This window comes from Schistocerca serialis, chromosome 8 (assembly GCF_023864345.2).
Source record: "Schistocerca serialis cubense isolate TAMUIC-IGC-003099 chromosome 8, iqSchSeri2.2, whole genome shotgun sequence".
NCBI classification, from domain to species: Eukaryota; Metazoa; Arthropoda; class Insecta; order Orthoptera; family Acrididae; genus Schistocerca; species Schistocerca serialis.
In genome coordinates this window covers 39,357,975-39,382,910 of record NC_064645.1, presented here as the reverse complement: position 1 = coordinate 39,382,910, position 24,936 = coordinate 39,357,975, and the positions used below count along the sequence as shown (strand labels likewise).

The following is a 24,936-nucleotide window of genomic DNA, read 5'->3' as shown; positions in this document are numbered from 1 at the left end:
ATAGTGCCACAACAGCACTCATTTTGATTGACACGCTTTTGGGTTCGCAAGTGAACAATCATTTTCTTTGCATGATATGTCAATAAATTCCCCAAAATTGTCTTTCTTTGATGCTCACTTTTTGACGCCAAGAAAATGCATGTTTTAAAAATATTTTCACTAGGTTTTCATAAAATTTTGACATAAAGTATTCGGTTACTAATTATTATTATATGCTTTAACTTGCTGTGTAAGTCTGCTTCATAAATTTTATGAAGTTCCTTCCCTACTTTGTAAATCACCATTACTGTGGAATCAGTGGGTGTTTAGAAAATTTTACTACTAACAGAGAAACAAAAGTGAGTCGTAAACAAAAAGTCTGACTACCCTTGCTCTATGTGAAGCAGTGTTCAGTAAAAACTAATTAAACTGGCTGCTCGAATCTTGTGTAATATTTGGTTTTTATACATTTGTTCAACAGTTCATATATTTAACACACAACATCAAACATTTGCATTGTATGTATATATACCCACTTTTTGGAACCCTAGATTTTGCTTCATACAAGATAGTATTCCTTTTAATTTTACTGGAGGAATCCCTGTATCATAAAAACCATATTTTGGAAGTATTCGTCCGACCTTCCTAAAAATTGTGTCAGAAGCTGAGAGATATGTGAGTTTGTTAACGATTCATACTTTCAATATGAATTACATTACAATCAGATAATGGTACATGAAATATCTTTGAGGTATTAACTAAATTGCCATGAAAATATTTATCTATAGGTGCTCAGGATTTATTAAGATTGCTGCTGGGGCAGGATGACTAGTTAAATATAATGCAAGCAAAGTAGAATACTAATCAGTAAGGTAGTTTATTTCATCACTGGTACTTGTTAGATCTAATGGTACAAATATTAAATATTGAACAGAAGAACAATAAATCAGATTGATTCTAGTCATATTTTATTTTTATAAATGGATATGACACATTTTGAGAACTAAATCTTCACTGCCACACACACACTTATAGAACGTTGTGTGGATTTTATTAAAAAGGAAGGGTTATGTAAAATAAGAAAGCTTGGACACTATTAATGAAATTGAAGTCATACTGTAAGAGGACTGATATCAACAATGTATGGAAAGATAGTTTGCTACTTATTGCAGAGAAGACATGTTAAGTTGCCGGCAGGCATGATTAAAAGACACTAACACAAAGCTCCAACGTGCAGTGTACTTGCTTGTGTGTATGAATGGCACATAGTTCTGTTTTGCTGATGATGGGTGTGGCCAAAAGCTTTGTGTAAGTGCCTCTTAATTGTGCCTGTATGCAACTTAATGTGTTTTCTTTACAGCAAATAGCAGTCTTATCTTTTTCTACATTGCTGATAATGCTTCCTGCAGTTTCCATTGTTTGTAAAAGTACCGACATTTATGTTGGAGTTTGTGAAGCTCAAGTGAACAAAATACGGCAGTAGTTTACGAGAGAGAGGTTGTCAATCCTGAAGATACAGAATATTTTCAAAGAAAAGAGCTTTTGTTATGAAAATGTTGATATCATAGTTCCTTGTTTGTAAATGTGGCTACATACGAAGAAAGTTAATGTCTACAAAAATCACATAAGATTCAAGAAGCATCAAAAAAATTCTATCGAATAAAAAGAACAAAAACTATGAAGATAATATCATAAAGTTCTGGGAGGAATACAAACAATGGAAGATGTAAAAGTAGTCACTCACCATGTGCAAAGACAAGTCAGTTAAAAAAGATAATTTCTTTTCTCTTCTGTATGTTGGAAGAACTCACTCAATAATTGTTTGCTTTAATCCTCACCATATTTCATGTGCATAAATTGTTTCGGTTCAGCAAATAATTATATTCTTCTTGATTTCTGAGCAATGTCCCAACTGAGGTACGCACCAATGGAGAAACAATGGGAGTGATTTGTTTTCTTCACTATCAAGGGACTAAAGCTGCAGAGATTATTCACTGAATATAGCTGCAGTATGGTGATAGTTGTCTTTGTGAATAAAAACAATCCTAGCTGATAAATCACTTAAAAAGTGGCCATTTAAAGAGCATTCAGATAGGGTATACTCTTCAAAAATTGACAGGAACATAGAGAGAGCTGAGCAAATGATTCATGATGGTTGTCCTGCCAGACATCACACATGTGTTGAACATTAGCCAAAATTAAGCACACAGGATACTAAACAAATCTATAAACTACCACAAACTGAGTGTTTGTCATATACCATGTCAACTGATGACAAGCACAAACAGGAACATTCAGAAATGGGGAAATCATATTTAAGGGATTTCCAAGAAACAGAGAAGACTTTTCAGTCACATACCACAGTATGGTAGATGACAAAAGACCCCTGACAGTCACAGTGGGCTCGGCACGGCCACGTTGTGTATCTACCTCAACCAGTCATGTAACACAGTTTCATACACATCTCTGTGGCAGCCCAGCAGTGTCTTCACAGCTCTAGAGACAACTATTATTTTCTCAGGCAGCCATTTCTGCTTTGCAGTCAAAAGCCAGAAATGTGTTGCCAGGACTTCGTCTCTTGCTGACCACAATGTAACAGTCAATAAGACATGAGCCCATCTCTACAGGGCAGAGAGTACACAGCGCACCTCAATATGGAAACACTCTTTTCGAGTGCAGGATAATAGCTATGCAGACTATCACAAATGTTTGTCCCCTAAACTTTCTCATTACTATTTCGTACAAAGATTATCTTTCCCCCCAGGGATTCCCATCTGAGTTTACAGGACATTTCTATAATATTCATATGTTACCAACTGGTAACAACTCTAGCAGCATGCCACTGACTTGCTTCAATATCTTCTTTTAATCAGACCTGGTGAGAATCCCAAACACTCTATCAGTACTCATGCATGGGTCACACAAGTGTTCTGTACGTGGTCTAGTTTACATTTTCCAACAAACTGAAGGTGACAATTCACCTTCCCTACAGCTGTCCTTATGTGCTCATGCCATTTTGCATCAGTTTGTAACATTACAACTGAATGTTTAATCAACGGAATTATTTCAAGCAACCATTAATACTGATTATAACATTACAGAATAGTTTTACCTATTAATATGCATTAAATTACGTTTTGACACAATGACAGCTAAATTTCATTCATTACACCAAGTAGAAATTCTGGGCAAGCCATCATGTATGCTCTTATATTCACTCAATGGTGGCACTTTCCCATACACTTCAGCATCATCATCAAGCAGCTGCAGACTGCTGCTCACCACTGGACTGTTGATGTTTATGGACATCAAGTACAGTCCAATCCTATGTTCCCGGAGTACTCCTAAAATACCCTGGCAGTCGAAGTGTTATGTGTTTGAGGGCATTACAGGAGACTGAAACTGCATTGTACTGATGCTGCCCGAATGTTAGTTGAAACGAAGGCCACTGTCCAAGAGATAAGCGAGAATTTCAATTTTGTTTATATGCTTGTCAGCCATAGAAAATTTAAAAAATTACAATGGTAAATCAAAGGCTGCTTTCACTAAACTTTAAAGCAGTAAAACAGTCATGAGCTTGGTGGCTGATTGGTGATACCACCCAAATTGTCTTTAAGAATACAGTTGTTGTTGTTGTTGTGGTCTTCAGTCCTGAGACTGGTTTGATGCAGCTCTCCATGCTACTCTATCCTGTGCAAGCTTTTTCATCTCCCAGTACCTACTGCAACCTACATCCTTCTGAATCTGCTTAGTGTATTTATCTCTTGGTCTCCCTTTACGATTTTTACCCTCCACGCTGCCCTCCAATACTAAATTGGTGATCCCTTGATGCCTCAGAACATGTCCTACCAACCGATCCCTTCTTCTGGTCAAGTTGTGCCACAAACTTCTCTTCTCCCCAATCCTATTCAATACTTCCTCATTAGTTATGTGATCTACCCATCTAATCTTCAGCATTCTTCTGTAGCACCACATTTCAAAAGCTTCTATTCTCTTCTTGTCCAAACTATTTATCGTCCATGTTTCACTTCCATACATGGCTACACTCCATACGAATACTTTCAGAAATGACTTCCTGACACTTAAATCAATACTGGATGTTAACAAATTTCTCTTCTTCAGAAACGCTTTCCTTGCCATTGCCAGCCTACATTTTATATCCTCTCTACTTCGACCATCATCAGTTATTTTGCTCCCCAAATAGCAAAACTCCTTTACTACTTTAAGTGCCTCATTTCCTAATCTAATTCCCTCAGCATCACCCGACTTAATTAGACTACATTCCATTACCCTTGTTTTGCTTTTGTTGATGTTAATCTTATATCCTCCTTTCAAGACACTGTCCATTCCATTCAACTGCTCTTCCAAGTCCTTTGCTGTCTCTGACAGAATTACAATGTCATCGGCGAACCTCAAAGTTTTTATTTCTTCTCCATGAATTTTAATACCTACTCCGAATTTTTCTTTTGTTTCCTTTACTGCTTGCTCAATATACACATTGAACAACATCGGGGAGAGGCTACAACCCTGTCTTACTCCCTTCCCAACCACTGCTTCCCTTTCATGTCCCTCGACCCTTATAACTGCCATCTGGTTTCTGTACAAATTGTAAATAGCCTTTCGCTCCCTGTATTTTACCCCTGCCACCTTTAGAATTTGAAAGAGAGTATTCCAGTCAACATTGTCAAAAGAATACAGTTACCAAGTATTATTATCATAGTTTCATCTTTCACTAACTATGGTCGGTCCCTATTCCATGTGTAAAAAGTACTGCTGCCATACTGTCTTTATCACTGGAACTGTTCCTTCTGTAAGTGATAAGATATAATATCAAATTCTAGGGTAACTTTACCATATTTACTCGAATCTAAGCCGCACTTTTTTTCCGGTTTTTGTAATCCAAAAAGCTGCCTGCGGCTTAGAATCGAGTGCAAAGTAAGCGGAAGTTCTGAAAAATGTTGGTAGGTGCCGCCACAACTAACTTCTGTCGTCGAATATATGTAGCGTTTCACAGGCATGCTTTGTACGCACAAAGATAAATACTGGCGCCAAAACCTCTGCGTCAGTAGAAAGAAAGAAAGAAAGAAAGCACTGCATTTTCATGCTTTATCCAACGAAATAAATACAAATTCTGTATTGTTCAGCTTCAAATGTAGCAATGTACTACGAAAATCTGACTGGAAAGACTGTTTGGGATGTTTGTCAATATGGCCAACTCTACATTCTGAATTTTTTCCTACCTGTGAGAAGAGATGGTTGCTAATAGGAACTTTTATGAATTGTGAATCATATGCATTAGTCTCTTCACCATAAGAATAATACAAATGTAAACATTTTGCAATGTAATCTTTCGTGTTTGTTGCTATCTCATTTAAATCCTGTCTGCCTAATAAACTACAAAACTAGAATGACACAACAGCAAACACGGAAGAATATACATATCATGTCATGTTTATATTCATATTATTCTTATGCCTAATAGTGATACAGTCAGAAATGAAGCACGGCAATTGACTAGATTTTTAAATCTAAGATGACTCTAATTTCTGTGCAGAATGTAATGTACTAAAGAGGCGTCTGCAAAGATATTCAAACGGAGAAAAATTTTCACTAAACTCTCGTTCAGAACATCTTCTATCATACGTAGTCTATTATTTGGTTCTTGTTGATCATTATCAAAGAAAACAGCAGTGTAAGTAACAACAGATAGCAGTCTCTTGCCATTGTTTCGCTAATGAGACGATTCCTCTCTTTCTCTTCTTCCTCTTCTGTTTTATTTTTTTTTTAAAGCGGCGGTAGCATGCACAAAAGCAAGCCATGCCATGAGCAGTGACATACCATAAACACTCATTATCAGAATGTGACAAACAATGCATGACACAGTGTACAGTAATGCATTTTCAGCTTAGAGTGACGTAAACACTTATACCAAAGAGAACGGCACTTATCAGATCAAAGAAAAATAAGCAATCAGTTCAAACCAGATTAAGCACGTGAAAAAGGAAGAGTACCTATATAAATACAGATGGAGCGCCTGACGCATAGCAATGGCTACCTGGTAAAGCGTAACTGCTGAGCTTACGACTCGAACCAAACTACTATAGCTGTATCGTCATTCATTCGACCTAAATTTTGTCTCATATTACAATGGATCAACTTTGTTTCGATTTGGAGGTGGGGCCTAAAACTTTTCTCTCCCCTTGAATTTCGAGTCTCAAATTTCAGGTGCAGCTTAGATTCGGGAAATTTTTTTTTCCTTGATTTCGAGCCTCATTTTGCAGGTGCGGCTTAAATTTGAGTGCGGCTTAGATTTGAGTAAATACGGTAGTCAAATTTGGATAGTCTCAATCCAATAACGAATCATCAAGGTGACGTGGTATTACATAATGTAAGACTTATTCAGATATCTTTTACATCTGACATTAACATTAAGTGTATTTTCCAAAAGGATCCGTACCATTCAGTCACTTACAACAACAATGACAAGCAGCTAATAAAACAAAGTGATTTGAAGAGAGAGTAAAGGTCAGTCAGTGGAATACATTTTAAATGTGATGAAACCAAAATGAAAAGTGTAAGTTGTCAATGACACAACACAGATCCAAAATTAAAAACACTGGATTGTTCTCCACTTCCATTTTGCTGAGATATTTTTCAAAAAATTGTAGTCTTCAGTAACACCACTTTAACAACTTATGTACAAACTATAAGATTACTAAATCTAAATGACATCAGATCTAGTTTATCTTAACAATATAGAGAAGTAGCAACACAAAGAAAGGATTTTAACTACATGTTATTCAATAGTACAGTGTAAGTGGTATAATATGTACTCTGAGTCTGAAACTACACTGCTACATACTACCTTGACCTGATATTATGGAGTATTGATTTGTTGTTTGGTGGCAAGAGGGGTTGGGTTGGGTTGATTTGGGGGAGGAGACCAAACTGTGAAGTCATCGGTCTCATTGGATTAGGGAAGGATGGGGAAGGAAGTCAGCTGTGCCCTTTCAAAGGAACCATCCCGGTAATTGCCTGGAGCGATTTAGGGAAATTGCGGAAAATCTAAATCAGTATGGCCGGACGCGGGATTGAACTGTCGTCCTCCCGAATGCGAGTCCAATGTACTAACCACTACGCCACCTTGCTTGGTGGTTATTGATTTGGTTGCTCCTTGGAATAATGACATCCACATAACTAAAAAATGATAATTTGCTACTAAGACAAGCACCAATTCCCAGGTAATGTTTTTACTAAACATATTGACACAAAAAACTTTGATACTTACCATCCTGCTCAGTTTGACAATGAATTGCGGGGCTGCGGACACCGTCTCCTCCAGAAGTATAGGCAAGAACTTGCATGCTATAATTTGTGTATTTTTTCAGCCCATGTAGTATAGTCTCACTTGCAGATGTTATTTTTGTGTCTTTGGTGTTATCATCTAAGAGGAAAAGAAGGGGCAGAAACAAAATTCAGTAGTTATCTTTAAGTTCCCTGTGTTAATCAATGCAAATGCAGGAATTTTCAAATGATGGTAACAGTCAGACACTCAATAACATTTATTGTGTATACATCCATTTGAGATCAATCACAAACATGCACAGTCTGCAATAAATAAACAAACACAGTTAACTCTTGAAATAGAAGGCAATATTAACACTAACTATGATTATTTGAAGTGAAGAAATATATCAATACACAACTTGCTGAAACAAATAATAGTGTTGCTGGACTGACACATTCATAAGTGAAGAAAGATCTGCTGCAACTGTAGCATTTGTAACACTCAGAGAAATTGTTCTTGAGGAGAAACAAATGGTAGGGAAAAAGGGAATGGGAAGGACAACGAGTGAAGTTGTGATTCACAAGGAAAAGGTGAGCTTATATCCTGGCATATGAGAGAAAGAATGTGCAGTAAAGGAGTTGAATATTAAAGTGGTTTAACACTCAAAGTTACTAAATTACGAAACAGAAGTTGTGGCCAAAAATTCAGGAGGCAAAATATTTAGCACTGCCAATGACACATTTAAGAGTAAAAGTACATGACACCATTGGAGCATTGGGAACTATTAGATCCTTCCTCTGGGTGGAGAGATGTGTAAGTTGAAGCAGGTAGCACTAAGATAGTGTAGCCCTGCCATCACTACAGGCGGTGTCTTGAGTGGTCCACCCTTCCTTATTAATGTTTCCCAACCTATTTACCTCTCCTCCCCAATAAAAGAACTATTAGTTCTGAAAATCAGGATAGTGTCATCTACTATTAAATATTTTTCCTCCTGAAGATACACATAGTTCAAGACGGCAGAAGTAAAGAGTTAGGTGAAGTTGTACCTCCAGTTTTTATGAATTCTTGTAAGTTATCAGGCATTAAAGGAAAAAAAGAAATATAACAGCAATGCTCCGCAAAGTTCCAAGTATTGTGCTACACAAAAAAACTACAATGAAAAACCATCCAAATCCAAATGTAAGTGTGTTACGTATGACTTGCACCCTGACAAATCTAAACTCATTGAAACTATTAACTCACTGCTAGCAATTGTGCACAGATCAATGGAGGAAAACAAAGTGCTATCTCAAAGGCTCAGAAACATTGAAAGTGAATGTAATAAACTATAGACCACCAAGCAGGCCAAAAGCAGATGTAACAAATGAGAAGCATATATACTGGCGGAAGATAATGTCACTACTTCCGGTAGTCCAATGCATGCTGCTTGCTACACAAATCACAGCATCTGTACTATATTGTATGCAGTAAAAGATTTTTGTATGTTCCATCAAAGAATTTTATCAAAAAATGACAAATTAAATGCCAGGAGGAAAAGAAGACAAAAATTATGCAAACTGTGTGTCCACTCCAGCTCAAATTGTCACCTGAAAATAAAATCAATAGGTTATATCAAACCAGGTGCTCACACAGACAAAGTACTATCAACAGTAAACAATATTTCTTGAAAGATAACAAAGATCCATTATGATCTATGGTGGTTCATATGACGTTCCACACAACAAAGGTTTGCATGCTGCTGATGTCTTAAGAACAGCTTTAAACCACCTGATGCATTCTAATGGAACTGTACTTGATACTCTACAAAGGCATGACTCGGTATGATCTTCATGGGTAAATAAGGCAGTAATAGCTACAAATAGACATTATGCAGAAATCTGCAACAGTTCTGCACATGTTCATAGGGTAAAAGTAAAAAAATTTGATAAAGAACTTTACACCACTCATGGCCTTCACCTCAAATGGTGTGGGAAAAATCATCTAGCAACTACAATTTGTGACATCACTATAAATGCAAGGAACAATGTGAACTCAGGACAGTCAGATTTGAACAAAGAGTGCACCACAACACAACGAAATTGCAGGAATGGCAATACACAGACTACAATGGACAACTGGCTGGAGAAAAACAAGATAAAATGGCTTCTTCCCAATATTTCAGTGTGTGGAAACAGGTGAACTTGGAGAAAATACCTTGCCCACACCTTCAACTGAAACTTCTTTTTTAGAGTGCACTGTGTAACTTCTTCTACAAAACAAAAACTGACAATTTATAACCAAAACACTAGAGGCCTCTGCAGTAAGACCAATGAACTTGTAATCAATATTCATGAACTACAAGGTATAAACTATGCCTATGATCTGTGATTTAGTGAGCATCATATTAATTTTGGTGGAGAAAAATTGTGATAAATACACTGAGGCAACAACAGTCATGGGATACCTCCATGTGACGGACCTCCATTTGCCTGGTGCAGTGCAGCAACTCAATGTGGCATGGACTCAACAAGTCACAGGAAGCCCCTGTACATTTATTGAGGCAAGCTGCCTTTATAGCCATCAATAACTGTAAAAGTGTTGCTGGTGCAGGATTTTGTGCATGGATTGACCCCTCAATTATGTCTCATAAATGGGATTCATGTTGGGAGATCTGGGTGGTAAACCATTTGCTCGAATTGTCCAGAACGTTCTTCAAACCCATCATGAACAATTGTGCCACAATAACATGGCACATTGTCATCCATAAAAATTCCATCGTTGTTAGTGACATGAAGTCCATGAATGGCTCCGAATGGTCTCCAAGAAGCTGAACAAACAGAGTGCCCAGTCCATCCACATAAACACAGCCCACACCATTACAGAGCCACCAGCACCTTACACAGTCCCTTGCTGACAACTTTAGTCTATGGCTTCATGAAAACTGTGATACACTCAAACCTTGCCATTAGGCAACTGAAATTGGGATTCATAGGACCAGGCCACAGCTTTCCAGTCATCTAGGGTCCAACTGATATGCTCACAAGTCCAGGACAGTTACTGCAGACAATGTTGTTGTGATGTTGCCAGAGGCACTCGTGTCGGCTGTCTGCTGCCGTAGCCCATTAACACCAAATTTCACTACACTGTCCCAACGGATACATTTGTCATATGTCCCACACTGATTCCTGTGGTTATTTCATGCAGCGACACTTGTCTGTTAGCGCTGATATCTCTACACACGTGCTGCTGCTCTTGGTTGTTAAGTGAAGGCTGTGGTGTGAGGTAATGCCTGAAATTTGGTATTCTCGGCATGCTCTTGACACTGTGGAGCACAGAATATTGATTTCCATAACAATTTCTGAAATGGAACACCCCATGTGTTGAGCTCCAACAACTATTTTGCATTCAAAGTCTGTTAATTCCCATAGTGCAGCCAAATCACATCGGAAACCTTTTCACATGACTCACCTGAGTACAAATGACAGCTCTGCCAATCCCTTTTATACCTTGTGTACACAATACAACCACCCTCTGTATATATGTATATCGCTAACCAAGGATGTTTGACACTTGAGTGTAATTATTACTTAGCAACATAATTATGCAGCAAATACAAAGATAAGGGTGGTGTTGCCATATACGTTAAATATACTGTTACTTGTAGAACAACTAATGGGGAAAGTTATTGTTTAGGACAACATTTGGAAAAAAGTGCCATAGAATTTTTTTAAAAATAATTCTCATACCCCAGAAGTAACACTATACAGAGTTCCTTCAGGGAATTCTAATCTCTTTTTGAGGCAGATGCACTCCTAAAACACAGGGTGTACATGAAGTCCAGGAACACTTGCAATTATTTATTGCACAAGAACCAAACATTGTACAGATATCATACATATGTCATTTTGAAGAGAAACCTGAAAGTTTTTTTTCATGTATACTGCCAAAGTGTAGTTTGGTAATTTGTCGATAGTCAGGGCTAGTTGCAAACATGGTGAGTTCAGGTGTGGAGCAAGCTTTATGTGTATTGGAGGTTGACAAAAACAAGTGTGCAACGGCTGTTCAATGGAATTTTAGAACCAAGTACGGTAAGAAGCCACCGACAAGGAAGGCCATTTACTACTGGCACAACAAATTCGTTACGACGGGTTGCTTGTGCCCGGCAAAGAGAAGCGGACATCCCAGTGTGAGTGAAGTGAATGTGGAGTGCATATGAGAGACATTCATAAGGAATCCAAAGAAATCAGTGCATCACGCATCCCATGAACTCAAAATGGCTCCAATGACAGTGTGGAAAGCCCTATGACAGAAGCTGTCTATGAAACCATTCAAATTGAAGCTAGTGCAGAAGCTCAATGATGACTACAAAGACAAGCGTTTTGAGTTTTGTTCACAGTTGCAAGAACTGAGTGAGGGTGGGTACGGCATTGTTGATAGCCTAATTTTTAGCGACGAAGTAACTTTTCACACTAATGGGAGAGAGAACAAGCATAATTGTCAAATCTGGGGTACAAAATATCCACACGAATGCATTGAATCTGAGCATGCTTCCCCAAGGGTGAATGTTTTTTGTGCCTCATCACGTCGAAAACTGTACGGGACATTCTTCTTCGCCGAGAGTGCTGTCACTGGATATTCCTACTTGGACATGTTGCACCAATGGCTGATGCCTCAAATGCAATAAAACTCTCCATTCATCTTTCAGCAGGATGGGGTTCCATCTCATTTTCATCATGAACTTTGTGGGTACCTGAACACGGAGCTGCTGCATTGATGGATCGTCTGTGCTACAGAAGGGGACAGTTGTTTCATGAAATGGCCTGCCCAATCACCAGATCTCACTCTGTGTGACTTTTTTTTGTGGAGACACATTAAAGATCTGCTGTAAGTACCACTTCTACCATACAATGTAGCAGAGCTCCGGGAGAGAATCCGGGAAGTGACTGCCGCAGTCGACGATGCTGTTCTGGGACTGGTATGGAGTGAATTCGCTTACCGTATTGACATCTGCTGGGTCAATCATGTTTTCCGCATATCAAATGTTTGTAAAAAAAACTTTCAGAGTTTCTATTCAAAATGCAATATGTATGACATCTGTCAATCTTTAGTTCTTGTGCAATAAATAATTGAAAGTGTTCCCGGACTTTATGTGCACCCTATATGTATTGAAACACAGAAAAGATGTGACAGTGCTTGGGAACATCAATATAAATTTTCTCAATTCCAGACCTAGAAAATTTGATTTCCACATATAATCTTGCTTCTGTGGTTAGTTTCCCTACTTGCATAACTTCCACACAAGTACACTAATTGATAATATATTTAGCAACAACACTAAAATAGGGGAAGACAAGTCCTGAGTGGTCTCTCTGACCATAATGGACAAAGATTTGCTATCAACAGTGCAAGTATCTATCAGAGTGAAAGTGGCCCCACTGGAAAGCTGCTAGGATAATTAATGATGAAACGATCCAGACTCTTAAATCACATCTCTAAGACACAGAATTAATTGAGATTGAGCCAATTCCAAGCACAAACTTTTCCACAATGAAGTGGCACTGATATTTGAAAGTACCTTCCCAAATATAATGTATAAGACCCAAACCAAGAAATTGACAAAAAAGGTCTAGAGATATTTAGCGAGTCACGGAGGAATGTATATCGGAAACAGAGATTAGAGGCTATAGGAGGGGGAGTGTTCATTGCCGCTGACAAAAATATTCTCTCTATTGAGGTCGAAGTCGAGACTGACAGAGAAATTATCTGGTCGCATGTAACAGGTCTAGGTGAAACCAAGCTATTTTTTTGATGTTTTTACTGGCTGTGACAGTTCTAGACTCATTCAAAGATTGTCTATGGTCAGTAGTGTATAAGAAATACCCAGATCATGCGTTTTACTAGTTGGAGGCAACTTTAATCTACCAAGTATAGATAGGGATGTCTATGAATTCATTGCAGGGGATACAGACAGACAGTCCTGCAAAGTACTTCTGAACATGTTTTCTAAATACTGTTTTGAGCAGATAAATCAGCAGCCCACATGCAATGAAAATATCTTAGAATTTGCAGCTACAAATAGGCTAGATCTTATCGACAGCAGCAGTATAGAACAGGCATTAGCGATCATGATGACGTATCAGTTAAGAATGCCAAGAGAGTGTCTTTGCTAGAAAGAGTAGTTAAGCAGTTGTTAGCATCTCACTCAGACAGTGAAGTGACATCCCTTAAAGACATTGGCACCTTACTTAGCTCATATTTATTGTCAATCTCTAGCCCAGTACAAAGTCCGAAGTGATTGGAAAAAAGTGCAAGTGAGTCTTGTGCAGAAGAAGGGCAAAACAATGGCCCCACAAAATTACAGACCAATATCCCTAACATTAGGTTGCTGCAGAATCCTCAAACATATTCTCAGTTTGAATATAATAAATTTTCTTCAGACCAAAAAATGTAATAAAAAGGAAGAGATATATGTAATTTGTCTTCTTCTGGTAGATACTGAATTGAGCAGATGCAAAGGAAGGTGTGCTCATGATTTTTAATAGCTTTGCTTAAATAAATATAAGTTTCAAAATACTTTGGCATTGACTAAATTAATTAACAATCTAGTTAACAATTTTATCTTTCCTAAAAGAACACAGAAAGAAAGTTATTGAGGAAAGAACAAAAGGATTTCTCAGCCATTTGCTGAAAGTGTTGGTGAGGAACACGTGAAGCAGGTAATCATCACCTTATGATGTGCAGGAGAAACATGTTGAGCACATCTCATAGCCTTTACACTTAGTCACCAGCACTTGCCTCATTCTGTACAAAATGTGACACTCATTGTCCAGGCTGCACAGACCTGAGGATGTCTATTGGCTGGAGATGTGCGTGGTCAGCCACTGCTCTCCCGGCTATTTTGCAGACTTTACAGACTGTGGAGCCACTACTACTCAGTCAAGTAGCCCCTTGATTGGCATCACGAGCTGAATACGTCCCATATCAGTACTCTCATTGGGAAAAATCCTCATCAGTACCAGAGATCGAACTTGGGACCTCTGCGAGGCAGCTGTCTATACTGATCATTCAGTTATGGAGATGGACAAAAATTGAATAAACCTATGCTCAAATTAAAGACACTATTGTTATTCTTAGGTGAGCTTCTATCTCACACAACTTTCTTTCCATTCAAAAATTATGTGTTGCGTCCAAAATGGCAGATGCTAAAACTGTCATCGCATTGGTCACCATGACCACAAAACCATGCCGCCAGGTTTATCATATTGCTAACATAGTGTCACAGGTTCTCTCCCCTCATTTCATTTTATGTGACTTTTTTGTTTATCCACCTGCTTTTGTTTTAGAAGAGTGTCAACTCTTGTTAATACCTCTCTCCTACATGCCAAACTTCACAGAAGTGAGGTTGTGTGGGAGGATCATGAGCCACACCAGGACTGCTCTGGCAGTAAAAGCATTACCCATTAACGACACTGTTCCAGGCTCAAATTCCAGTCAGGCACACGGTTTTAATCTGCCAGAAAGTTTCAGGTTTCGTTTTTGTTTAAGTGTAGTGTAGTTATTGAACCTAAAAGAAGTAAAATCACTTTTATTCATGCTTAATAACTGATCATAAAAGTTGCACATTCACTTTTTAATAAAGGAGGAGATTCCTAACTAGGAAGATAAAAATAAATGATGACGTAATCAGTAAAAGGGCTCCACAGAAACATAAAAATATGAAAGGTCACAGACTGGTTGAACTCTGCAGTCAGTATACCCTCATCTCCAAATCCATCTACTCCAAAAGTGGGCTAAATAAACATAAAACTTGAAAATATCCTGACTGGACAAAAGTGGAAAGGCAACTGGATCATGACCACCTTGGGCAACTCCTTTTACAGAGACATCTACATTGTTTACATACTAAGTGCAGTGCATATGGGTTCATACCACTATACTGTCAAAATCAAATTTAAATTAATTCACATCTCTGAAGATGAAGAAATCAAAACCTGACAAAGAAAAGAGGATTTACAAACCATGACAATTAGTCAGAAATTACAAATATCAAGAAACCACATGAACCACAAAATTAACAGACAATTCAGAACAACCAATACCAATTATTGACCAACAAGGTGAAAACCTGGAATCCTTAAACCTATGTAAAAGGCATGATTGGTCAACTTCAAAGTGTAACATAATTCATGAAGAAAGGCACCAGGCATGTTTAAAATTACAAATCCACAAATGAGAAGAGCATTTATTCTATAAACTCCAAAAGTATCATCCGAATTATCAGATGGATCAAGAAAAAATATCAGAATGAAATATTTTATCAATTATTATATTTCACCGAGGCCTTCCAGAGACTATTACAAAACCTTCCTACAAATACGAAACACCACCCACCCACCCCTCAACAACCCTGGTATAAGTAACAATATTGTGAAAAAGATAGTTGCTACTCAACATATAGCGGACACGCCGAGTCGCAGATAGGTATAACAAAAAGACTGTTGGATCAGAAAGTGGCTTTCAGTCAGCAAGGCCATCATTGAAAACAGACAACATGCACACACAAACACACACACACACACACACACACACACACACACACACAGACACACACACACACACACACACACACACATACATACACACAAATGCAACTCACACACACATGACCATAGTCTCTGGCAGCTGAAGTCAGTTATCTGTACCACATGATGGGAGAAACTACTGGGTGGTCAGAATAAGGAGGGGCCTGGGGTGGGGAAAGGGAGGTACAGTAAGGTAGGGGTGGGGTATGGTAAAGTGCTGCTTGTGGGATGTACAGGGGTGAGGTGGAGAGAGGGTAGGACAGCTAGATGCAGTCGAGAGGTTAGACGGAGGGTGAGGGGGGAGCAATGGAAAAGGAGAGAAGTAAAAAGACAGAGGATGTGTTGGTGAAATAGAGGGCTTTGTAGTGCTGGAATGGGAACAGGGAAGGGATTAGATGGGTAAGGACAAAGGCGAACGAACATAGAGACCAGGAGTGTTATGGGAAGGTAGGATATACTGCAGGGACAGTTCCACCCTGCGCAGTTCAGAAACGCTGGTGTTCGTGGGAAGGATCCATATGGCACAAGCAATGAAGCAGTCATTGAAATAAAGGAAATTGTGTTGGGTGGCATGCTCAGCAACGGGGTGGTACAAGTGTTTCTTCGTCTTAGTTTGTCGGGGGCATCGTGTGGACACACAGCTTTCGTCATGCCCACATAGAATGCAGCACAGCTTTTAGATCATGACTGGTTTCACAGGTAGCCCTGCCTTTGTGCGTTAGGTGATGTTTGTGACCGGTGTGGAGTAGGTGGTGGTGGGAGGATGTATGGGACAGGTCTTGCTTGCATTTAGGTCTATTACAGGGATATGAGCCGTGAGGCAAGGGGTTGGAACCAGGGATTGTGTAAGTATGGATGAGGATATTGTGTGGGTTCAGTGGGTGGCGGAATACCACTGTGGGAAGGGTAGGAATGATAGTGGGTATGACATTTCTCATTTCGTGGCATGATGAGAAGAAGTCGAAACTCTGGTGGAGAATGTAATTCACTTGCTAAAGTCCTGCATGGTACTGAGCTTGTACAGGTTTCAATTAGACCCTCAGTATATTTTGAGAATGACTGCTTGAGACTATAGATGTGACAGCCAAGGGTGGCTAGGCTATATGGAAGGGACTTCTCGGTATGAAATAGGTGGCAGCTTTTGAAGTGGAGGTATTGCTGGTGGTTGGTAGGTTTGATATGGACAGCAGTACTGATGAAGTCAGTCACCTTTGAGATGGAGGTTATCATTGAAGAAGGTGGCTTGCTGCATTGAGTAGGGGCTTCTTGGGTTGAGTATGACTGTATGAAGCAAATGGGGGAGAAGATGTTGAGGTTCTGGAAGAACTAGTTCACAAAGTTGTCATCAATGAATCTAAACCAGGTGATGTGTTTGGGATTCTGGGTGTTTAGGAAGGATTCCTCTAGGTGGCCCATGAATAGGTTGGCATAGGATAGTGCCATGTGGACATCCATAGCCATACCTCTGATCTGTTTGCAGGTGATGCCTTCAAAGGGGAAGTAATTGTGGGTGACAGTATAGTTGGTCATTCCGACTACGAAGGAGGCTGTTGGTTTGGAATCCATTGAGCACTGGGAAACGTAGTGCTCAATAGAGGTAAGTCCATGGGCATAAGGGATGTTAGCATAAAGGGAGATGGCATCAACAGTGACAGGCTGTGGAGAGTTGGTGGAGGAAATGCTTGGTATATTTTGTAAAGGAGGGTACGTTCCAGGTAAGAGGCTGAAGGTGTTGGTCTATGAGAGCAGGTACTCTCTCAGTGGGGTCACAGTAACCAGCAACAATGGGACATCTTAGGTGGTTGGATTTACAGACTTTCGGAAGCATGTAGAAGGTAGGAGTGTATGAACTAGTAGCGGTGAGAAGAGAGATGGACTCTGGGGAGAGGTTCTGGGATGGGCTTAAGGATTTAGAGACCCTGCTGGATTTTTGGATTGGAGTCAATATGGCAGAGTTTGTACGTGGATGAATCTGACAACTGGCAGAGTCCTTCTGCCAGCTAATGCTTGCATTTGAACAAAACCATGGTGGAACCTTTGTCAGCAGTTAGGATTTTAAATTCAAAATAAGTTTTTAGTTGCTGGTTTGCAGTTTTTTCTGTGGATATAGGGTTAGTTTGCATGTTGAGTGATTTAGGGAATGACGGTGAGGCAAAGTTTGAGGTTAATAAATGCTGGACCATTAAGATGGGTTGATTTGCAGCAGTTGGGGCTGATCACAGCTGGATAGAGGAGTGAACTAAGTGATGCAGGGTTCACCATTGGTCTTTGGTTGGTGGCCAAAAATTATTTTCACAGTAGGGACTGGGACAATGAGAGTAGTTCTTTAAAAAGGGCTAACTGTGAAATCAGTCATGTGATCTACAAGCTAAGCTGCAGCCACTATGCTACTTTCTGTTTGGGCATGACAACTAACAAGCTATCTGTCCACATGAATGGCCATCGACAAACTGAGGCCAAGAAACGCCTGGACCACCCCATTGTTAAGTATGCCATCCAACATGACATTCTTCATTTCAGTGACTGCTTGACAGCCTGTGCCATATGGATCCCTCCCACCAACACCAGGTTTTCTGCGTAGATAGCACCTCTCCCTGCAATATATCCTGCGTTCCCATAACCCTCCTGGCTTCGATCTTCATTAGTCATTGCCCTTACACATGTAGCCCCTTCCTTATTCCCATTCCAACACTAAACAGCCCTCTATTCCACCAATGCATTCAGTGTTTTTAGTTCTCTTGTTTTTCGCTACCCCCTCTCTCCCCTACCCTCCGTCTAACCTCCCAACTGCACCTAGCTGTCCTACCCTCTCTCTCCACCTCATCCCTGTATGCTCCCACAAGCAGCACTTTGCCGTCCCCCATCCCTACCCTGCTATCCCTCCCCCCTCCTCACCCCAGCCTCCTCCTTAATCCCACAACTCAGCTTCCTCTCCCATCATGCACTGCTACTCGCATTCTGGCTTCAGCTTCCAGAGACAGTGGTCATGTGTGTTGAATTACATTCTGATTGTGTGTGTGTGTGTATGTATGTGTGTGTGTGTGTGTGTGTGTGTGTGTGTGTGTGTGTGTGTGTGTGTGTACATTGTCTTTTTTGACAAAGGCCTTGTTGACCAAAAGCTCATTTTCTGACAGTCTTTTTGTCGTGACTATCTGTGACTTAGCATCTTCGTTATATGGTGTGTAGCAACCGTCTTTTTCTTACTATTCTAACATTCCATCCTGAACATTCATTAGTATGAGTAATTTTTCATCAAAGATTCATTTTATACAGCAAGATTAAGCAACAATATTATGAAAAATGGTAGTTGCTATACAGTGGAGATACTGATAAAGATAAAAAAACAACTAGAGCAAGGAGTAGGTGAATACCAGGGAGGCTTCATGCCTTGGAAAGGCTGTGGAGAACAATATCATCACCTCAAAAATATTTGTGACATATTACAGGAAACAAAAACAACCTCTTGAAATAATGTTTGTAGGTTTTTAAGAATATGTATGAGTATGTTCATATACCTCCATTACTAAGAGGTTTAAGAAATTTTTGATTACATCCAAAATCTATGAAATTAATAGAACTCATTTTAACTAAGAAAACATCTTTCAGTCAAGGACAGAGAACAATTCACCACACTATTACCTATAATAGAAGGGGTTAAGACCAGAAGACTGCTTGCCACCATCATAAATTGCATTTGGGGATTTACAAAAAACGAAGCAGATAAAACCAAGGAATTCAATGACAAACAAATCAGACTACAAACTATGATCAACAAACAAACAATGGTTATTTAAAACAACGAAAGAACACTGATATCCAAGAAAATGAAGCAGTTCAGGGCCAAAAGAAAACAAAAAATCTTTGTGTGTAAAATTGATGAAAGTGGTCCATGAAACACGATACATGTGGACACTTACTTCGATTCCTCTCTTGCCGCCACTATTCAGGAGTAACAGGATAAACACTGACATCAGGTTTCACTCTCAACCCTCACTTCATTACATATTTATCACTACCAACAATAATACACTGCAAAAACACTCCTTACACTCACACATACATACTTATGATATACTATACTGAGCAATCATGCATCAGTACTTTAGCATATTCCATAAACATCAACACAAGTGGATCACAATATTAGGGCACTAAAAATGAGTAAATTAACATGCATAAACAGTCTTAAAAAAACCTTATGAGTGTGTAATTTCATTAATGCAGTTCAGCTTTCAAATATTCCCAAATCCCTGAGGTGCTGCTTTCATTACAAATTTCACCTACTACAAAGTTCACAGTTAAAGAAGGAAGGATGATTAGTAACTGAAGACAGTATTATTTCTACCTGTAGTACAAGCTTTTATAATGTAACATGGACAAAGAATGTATGAAATACAAAGAAGGTAGAATTTTTGGATTTTTTTTTCACTTCTATAGCTATCACATTACTATACAAAACTGGTTTTCTAATGCAATGCCAGAATTTTAAAAGGAAAAAAAAATCCTTTCTTAACTGTTTGGACTCAGAATCTATATACAAAAAACATGAACCTCAAAATTCTCAAAACCTTGAAAAACTAAAAACTCACACAATTCAAAATCAAACCACAAAAACTCAAATCCTAATTTCAATGTATGCTCAACTCATTCCAAGGTTGTCCTTCTTGACAGGATCTATGTAGCACAAAGAATAAATGAATGAATAAAATAAAGTCTTTACTCACCATACCAGCTATCACTGGGGCCATAAACAACCTTGTATCCCTTAATGACTCCATTCACAGTGCTGAGTGGTGGAGATACCCATGACACTCTGATTGTCTGAGAGGTGAGAGTGGTGCAGGTTGTATCCTGAGGTGGTTGCTCTGGGATGCCCTCAGCTGTGTACTGACGCACTTCTTCTGACATTGGGCCAGCACCAACTTTGTTGAAAGCTTGGACTACTACAGCATACTGAGTGTACGTCCTATGTAATAAACATTTCAGTGAGATTCTTGTGCTTTATAAATCTAGACACGTTCATTCACATATTGCTGTTGCACCTTGCCATTAGTGTAAATTAAAACATAGCGAAAACTTTGCATCTCCATTGAAACTGTAATACTTTGTTTATAACTGAATATTTGTGGCAGCATAGAATTTTCTTAACTATATCTCCTTACAATAAGTCAAAAATAAATTTAAAAACAGAAAAAAATTACAACTGTGAAAAGTGGAGCTTACAGGCTCTTATGAACATGTAAGAGTCATTTATTACATTCTGCAAAACTTACAGAAAAGTGACAAAATTATATTGCTGTGAGACAGAACTGCTGAACAGTATTTACCTTCAGATGAAATAATTAGTACTGTTGATAGACACTTACAGAAGAACACACACATACACTAGTCTAGTTTCCAGAACTAACAGTTTCTTCCTCAAGGAGGAGAGAATGATATGTCGGCATAGGTTGAAAGTAGAGACGAGTGATGTAGACTCTAGGATGAGAGGGACCCATCTGTTGTGATGAGGGGGCAAAGATGAAAAGGGAATGTTAAGGGGTGGCGGGGGGGGGGGGGGGGGGGGGGTGGCTGAGAGAGTCTTGGTCTCTGAGCCCTTTTCTTCCTTTGTCACCTTTTGTTATTATTGTTATTGGAGGAGACTTCAGTCTTCAAGCAGTCAACTAGGCTGATTATGGTTTTGTAAATGGTATGTGTGACAAGACATTTTGCAAAACATTACTAAATGCCTACTCTGACAACTAGTCGGAACAGATAGTTCTGGAGCCCATTCATGATGGAAATATAATGACAACAAACAAACCTGCCTTTATAGAAACTAGTATCAGTGACTAATGAAACAGTTCTAACAACAATGATTATTGCAGCCAAAACAAATAGGTAGATTTAGATGTTTAGTCAGTACAGTAAGAAGCAGTCACATCACATCCCAAAGAGGAGCTCAAAGTATTTACATCTGGGTAGGAGCATGTAGAAGATCTGTGGCTCAAGTTAAAGAATGACTGAGCATGCTCTGGTTCAGTACATACCTAATAGCACTGTTCACTAAAGGAGGGCTTGTGCACAGTGTACAGTACCTGTAAAGAAACTTCAAAGAAACAGCAACTTCCGCATGATGGGTGTAACACTATTCATATGGCTTTATGTAAAGAGATGCTGAATGAAACATAATTTGGCTATCAACAAGGCAATGTGTAACCCTTCAGTGACTACCATAGCAGAATATTATTGAAAAAGGACTCACACAAAACTCAAAATTAGTGACCAAACACTCACAAAACATAGAAACTGAAATTGAGGGTATAAAAGCAAAAGCATAAATGCTGTATTCCATTTTCACTTTTTCTTTTACTAAGGAAGATATAGGAGTAGTGCCCCAGTATAATCCTCACACTATTATAAGGATGAGAGATATAGATGGTGTCAGTGGTGTTGCAAAACACTTAAAATCACTGAAATCGAACATGGCTCCATGGTTTGATTCAATCCCTGTCACATTCTGAACACGATTTACAGCTGAGTTAGCTCCCATTTTAATCACAGTATATTGCAGATTCTTTGAACAAAACATTGTTTGCAGTGACACCAAACACACCTGCCTACAAGAATGGCAGCAGAAATGATTTGCAAAACACTAGAGCAGATTCTAACTTTAAACATTATGAGGTCTTTCAAAATAAATGGCCTCCCCCAGACAACCAGGACAGATTCAAAAAATAATGACCTTGCAAAATGAAACTTGCAATTTTCTTTCATGACACTCTAAAAGCCATAGGTCAAGACCATTATATGGATGCAGTATTTCTCGACTTCTGAAAAGAATTTGACTTGATACAATAACAACAGCAATTACTGTGAGCACACAAATATGGCATCACAAAAAGTGTCTATTACTGCACTATAGGTTTCTTGGTAGAGAGGATGCAGTACATCGTCTTTGATGGAGAGCCCTCCACAGGTAACAGGGAAGAGTGTTCATTCATTATATTGATGACCTTCCAGAAAGTATTAATGGCAACACAAGACCTACTGCAGATGATACAGTTATCTACGATGGAGTATATCTGAAAAAAGCTGCAGAAATATTCAACCATACCTTTAAAAAATTTGAAAGTGATGCAAAGATTGGAAACTTGGTTTAAATGTTCAGAAATGTAAACTTAAGCACTCCACAAAATGCAGAAAATAAATATTCAATGACGATAACAATAATGAGTCACAATTGGAATCAGCTGGCTCACACAAATACCTATGTTTACCAATTTTCATGAGTATGGAATGTCATGACTATATGCTCAATAACTGTAGGTAAGGCAAGTGGTAGATTTTGGTTCACTGGCAGAATACTAACAAAGGTCAGTCAGTCCACCAGAAAGACTGTTTGCAAAATCCTCATGCGAGCCCTCTAAGAATATTATCGAAGTATGATTAACAGGGGAGACAGAACATATACAATGAAGGGTGGCACGAATGGTCACAGCTATGTTTGACTTGTGTGAGAGCACCAAGGAAGTGCTGAAAAACCCAAATTGGCAGTCGCTTGTAGACATTCAACAATTATCCCACAGCTCTTTAAGTAGGCACTTAAAGAGTCTCGAGACCAGCCTTAAGTGAAGGATTCAAACCATCTAGAACTATTGTATATACCCCTAAATAATGCCACTGTAGAGGCAGTAACGGCAAGGTTAGAATAATTACACAGTATACAGGTACTATCCCCACACCACATACCAGGTGTGTAAGTGTGAAATGCGGATTTCAACAACAGATTTGGCACCAATGTAGTATGTGCTATAAAGATTTAACACTGCTCCATTTTGTTGGGTCATCAACAAGTGTCATACATGCATGAGATATAGACTGGAAAAGTGTCTGCATAGCGTTGTGTTGTAGTGTCCAATGTGTCAAAATTTGTACTGAACAAAGAGCATTCGCAAACAGCATTAATTTTTTGTTTCCATTTTTAGAAAACTGCTGCTGAATCATACTAATTACTTCCATTGCAAGATACGTGTGAGTGATGGTTTCGGAATTTAAAAAATGGTGACTTTGATGCTGCAAGACAAGGAACGTGGAAAACTGCCAAAAAACATGAAGATGTGGAATTTGAGGCATTGTTGAAGATTCTCAAACACAAAAACAACTCACCGAGCAACTGAGCTTTCATCAACAAGCTGTTTCCAATCATCTACAAGAGATGAGAAAGATTCAGAAGACCAGCAGGTGGATACCATATGAGCTGAATGGCAGGAAAATGGAAAAGCGCAAAAATATATGTGACATTTTGTTCGCTTGGTACAAAAGGAAATCATTTTTGCATCGTATAGTTAAAGGGGAAGAAAATTGGATTTATTTTGAGAACTCCAAGTGCAAAAAATCATGGGTAGCCCCAGGCACACCTTTCTCATCGACTGTAAGACTGAATCACTTTTGCAGAAAGACAACGCTCTGTGATTGGTGGGACCAGAGGGATGTACTCTACAATGAGCTGTTAAAATCTGGGGAAATGGTTAACACTAATTGTGGGAAATGGTTAATACAAAATGTTACCAACAACAATTGACCAACTTGAACCATTTGCTGCTTGAAAAAGGCCACAATACTGACAGAGGTAACACAGTCATTTTTCTTCATGACAATATTCCTTAACATATGGCAAAACTGGTTTCCAACACATTGGAAGTGCTAGGCTGGGAAGTTCTACACCATGCAACTCACTCATCAGACTTGGCTCCTTCCGATTACCACTTGTTTGCATTGATGTGTCATGCACTTACTGAGCAGTACTTTGGTTTATATGAAGATGTGAAAAAATGGCTCGATGAATGGTTCGCAGCAAAAGGGGAAAATTTTTAGTTGCATGGTATTCACAAATTGCCCGAAAGATGGGAAAAATACATAAGAAATGATGGAGTATGCTTTGAATAAAGCACTATTTATCACTCTTCTGAATTTAACTTCTTTTTTCTTGTTATACAAATAATCTGCCTTTCAAACATCTGGTACGTAATTGGAACACGAAGAAACCATAATATGTTGTACCATGCTAAATACTCACTGACATGCATTTTCCTCTGTTTTGCAGAGAATGTTTATAGCTGTATATGT

The 24,936-nt window shown here is 38.9% G+C and overlaps 1 protein-coding gene across 1 annotated transcript in view; it reads right to left on the bottom strand.

Annotated features, from left to right (window-relative positions):
- The window catches only part of LOC126416750 (Down syndrome cell adhesion molecule-like protein Dscam2), an 859,584-nt gene that overhangs the window by 135,959 nt on the left and 698,689 nt on the right, over positions 1-24,936 (bottom strand). The window contains exons 21-22 of the mRNA XM_050084589.1: positions 20,553-20,794; positions 7,268-7,423 (exon numbers count right to left, since the gene is read on the bottom strand). Coding sequence (XP_049940546.1) covers positions 7,268-7,423; positions 20,553-20,794 — 398 coding nt within the window. The remainder of the gene's footprint in view (positions 1-7,267; positions 7,424-20,552; positions 20,795-24,936) is intronic.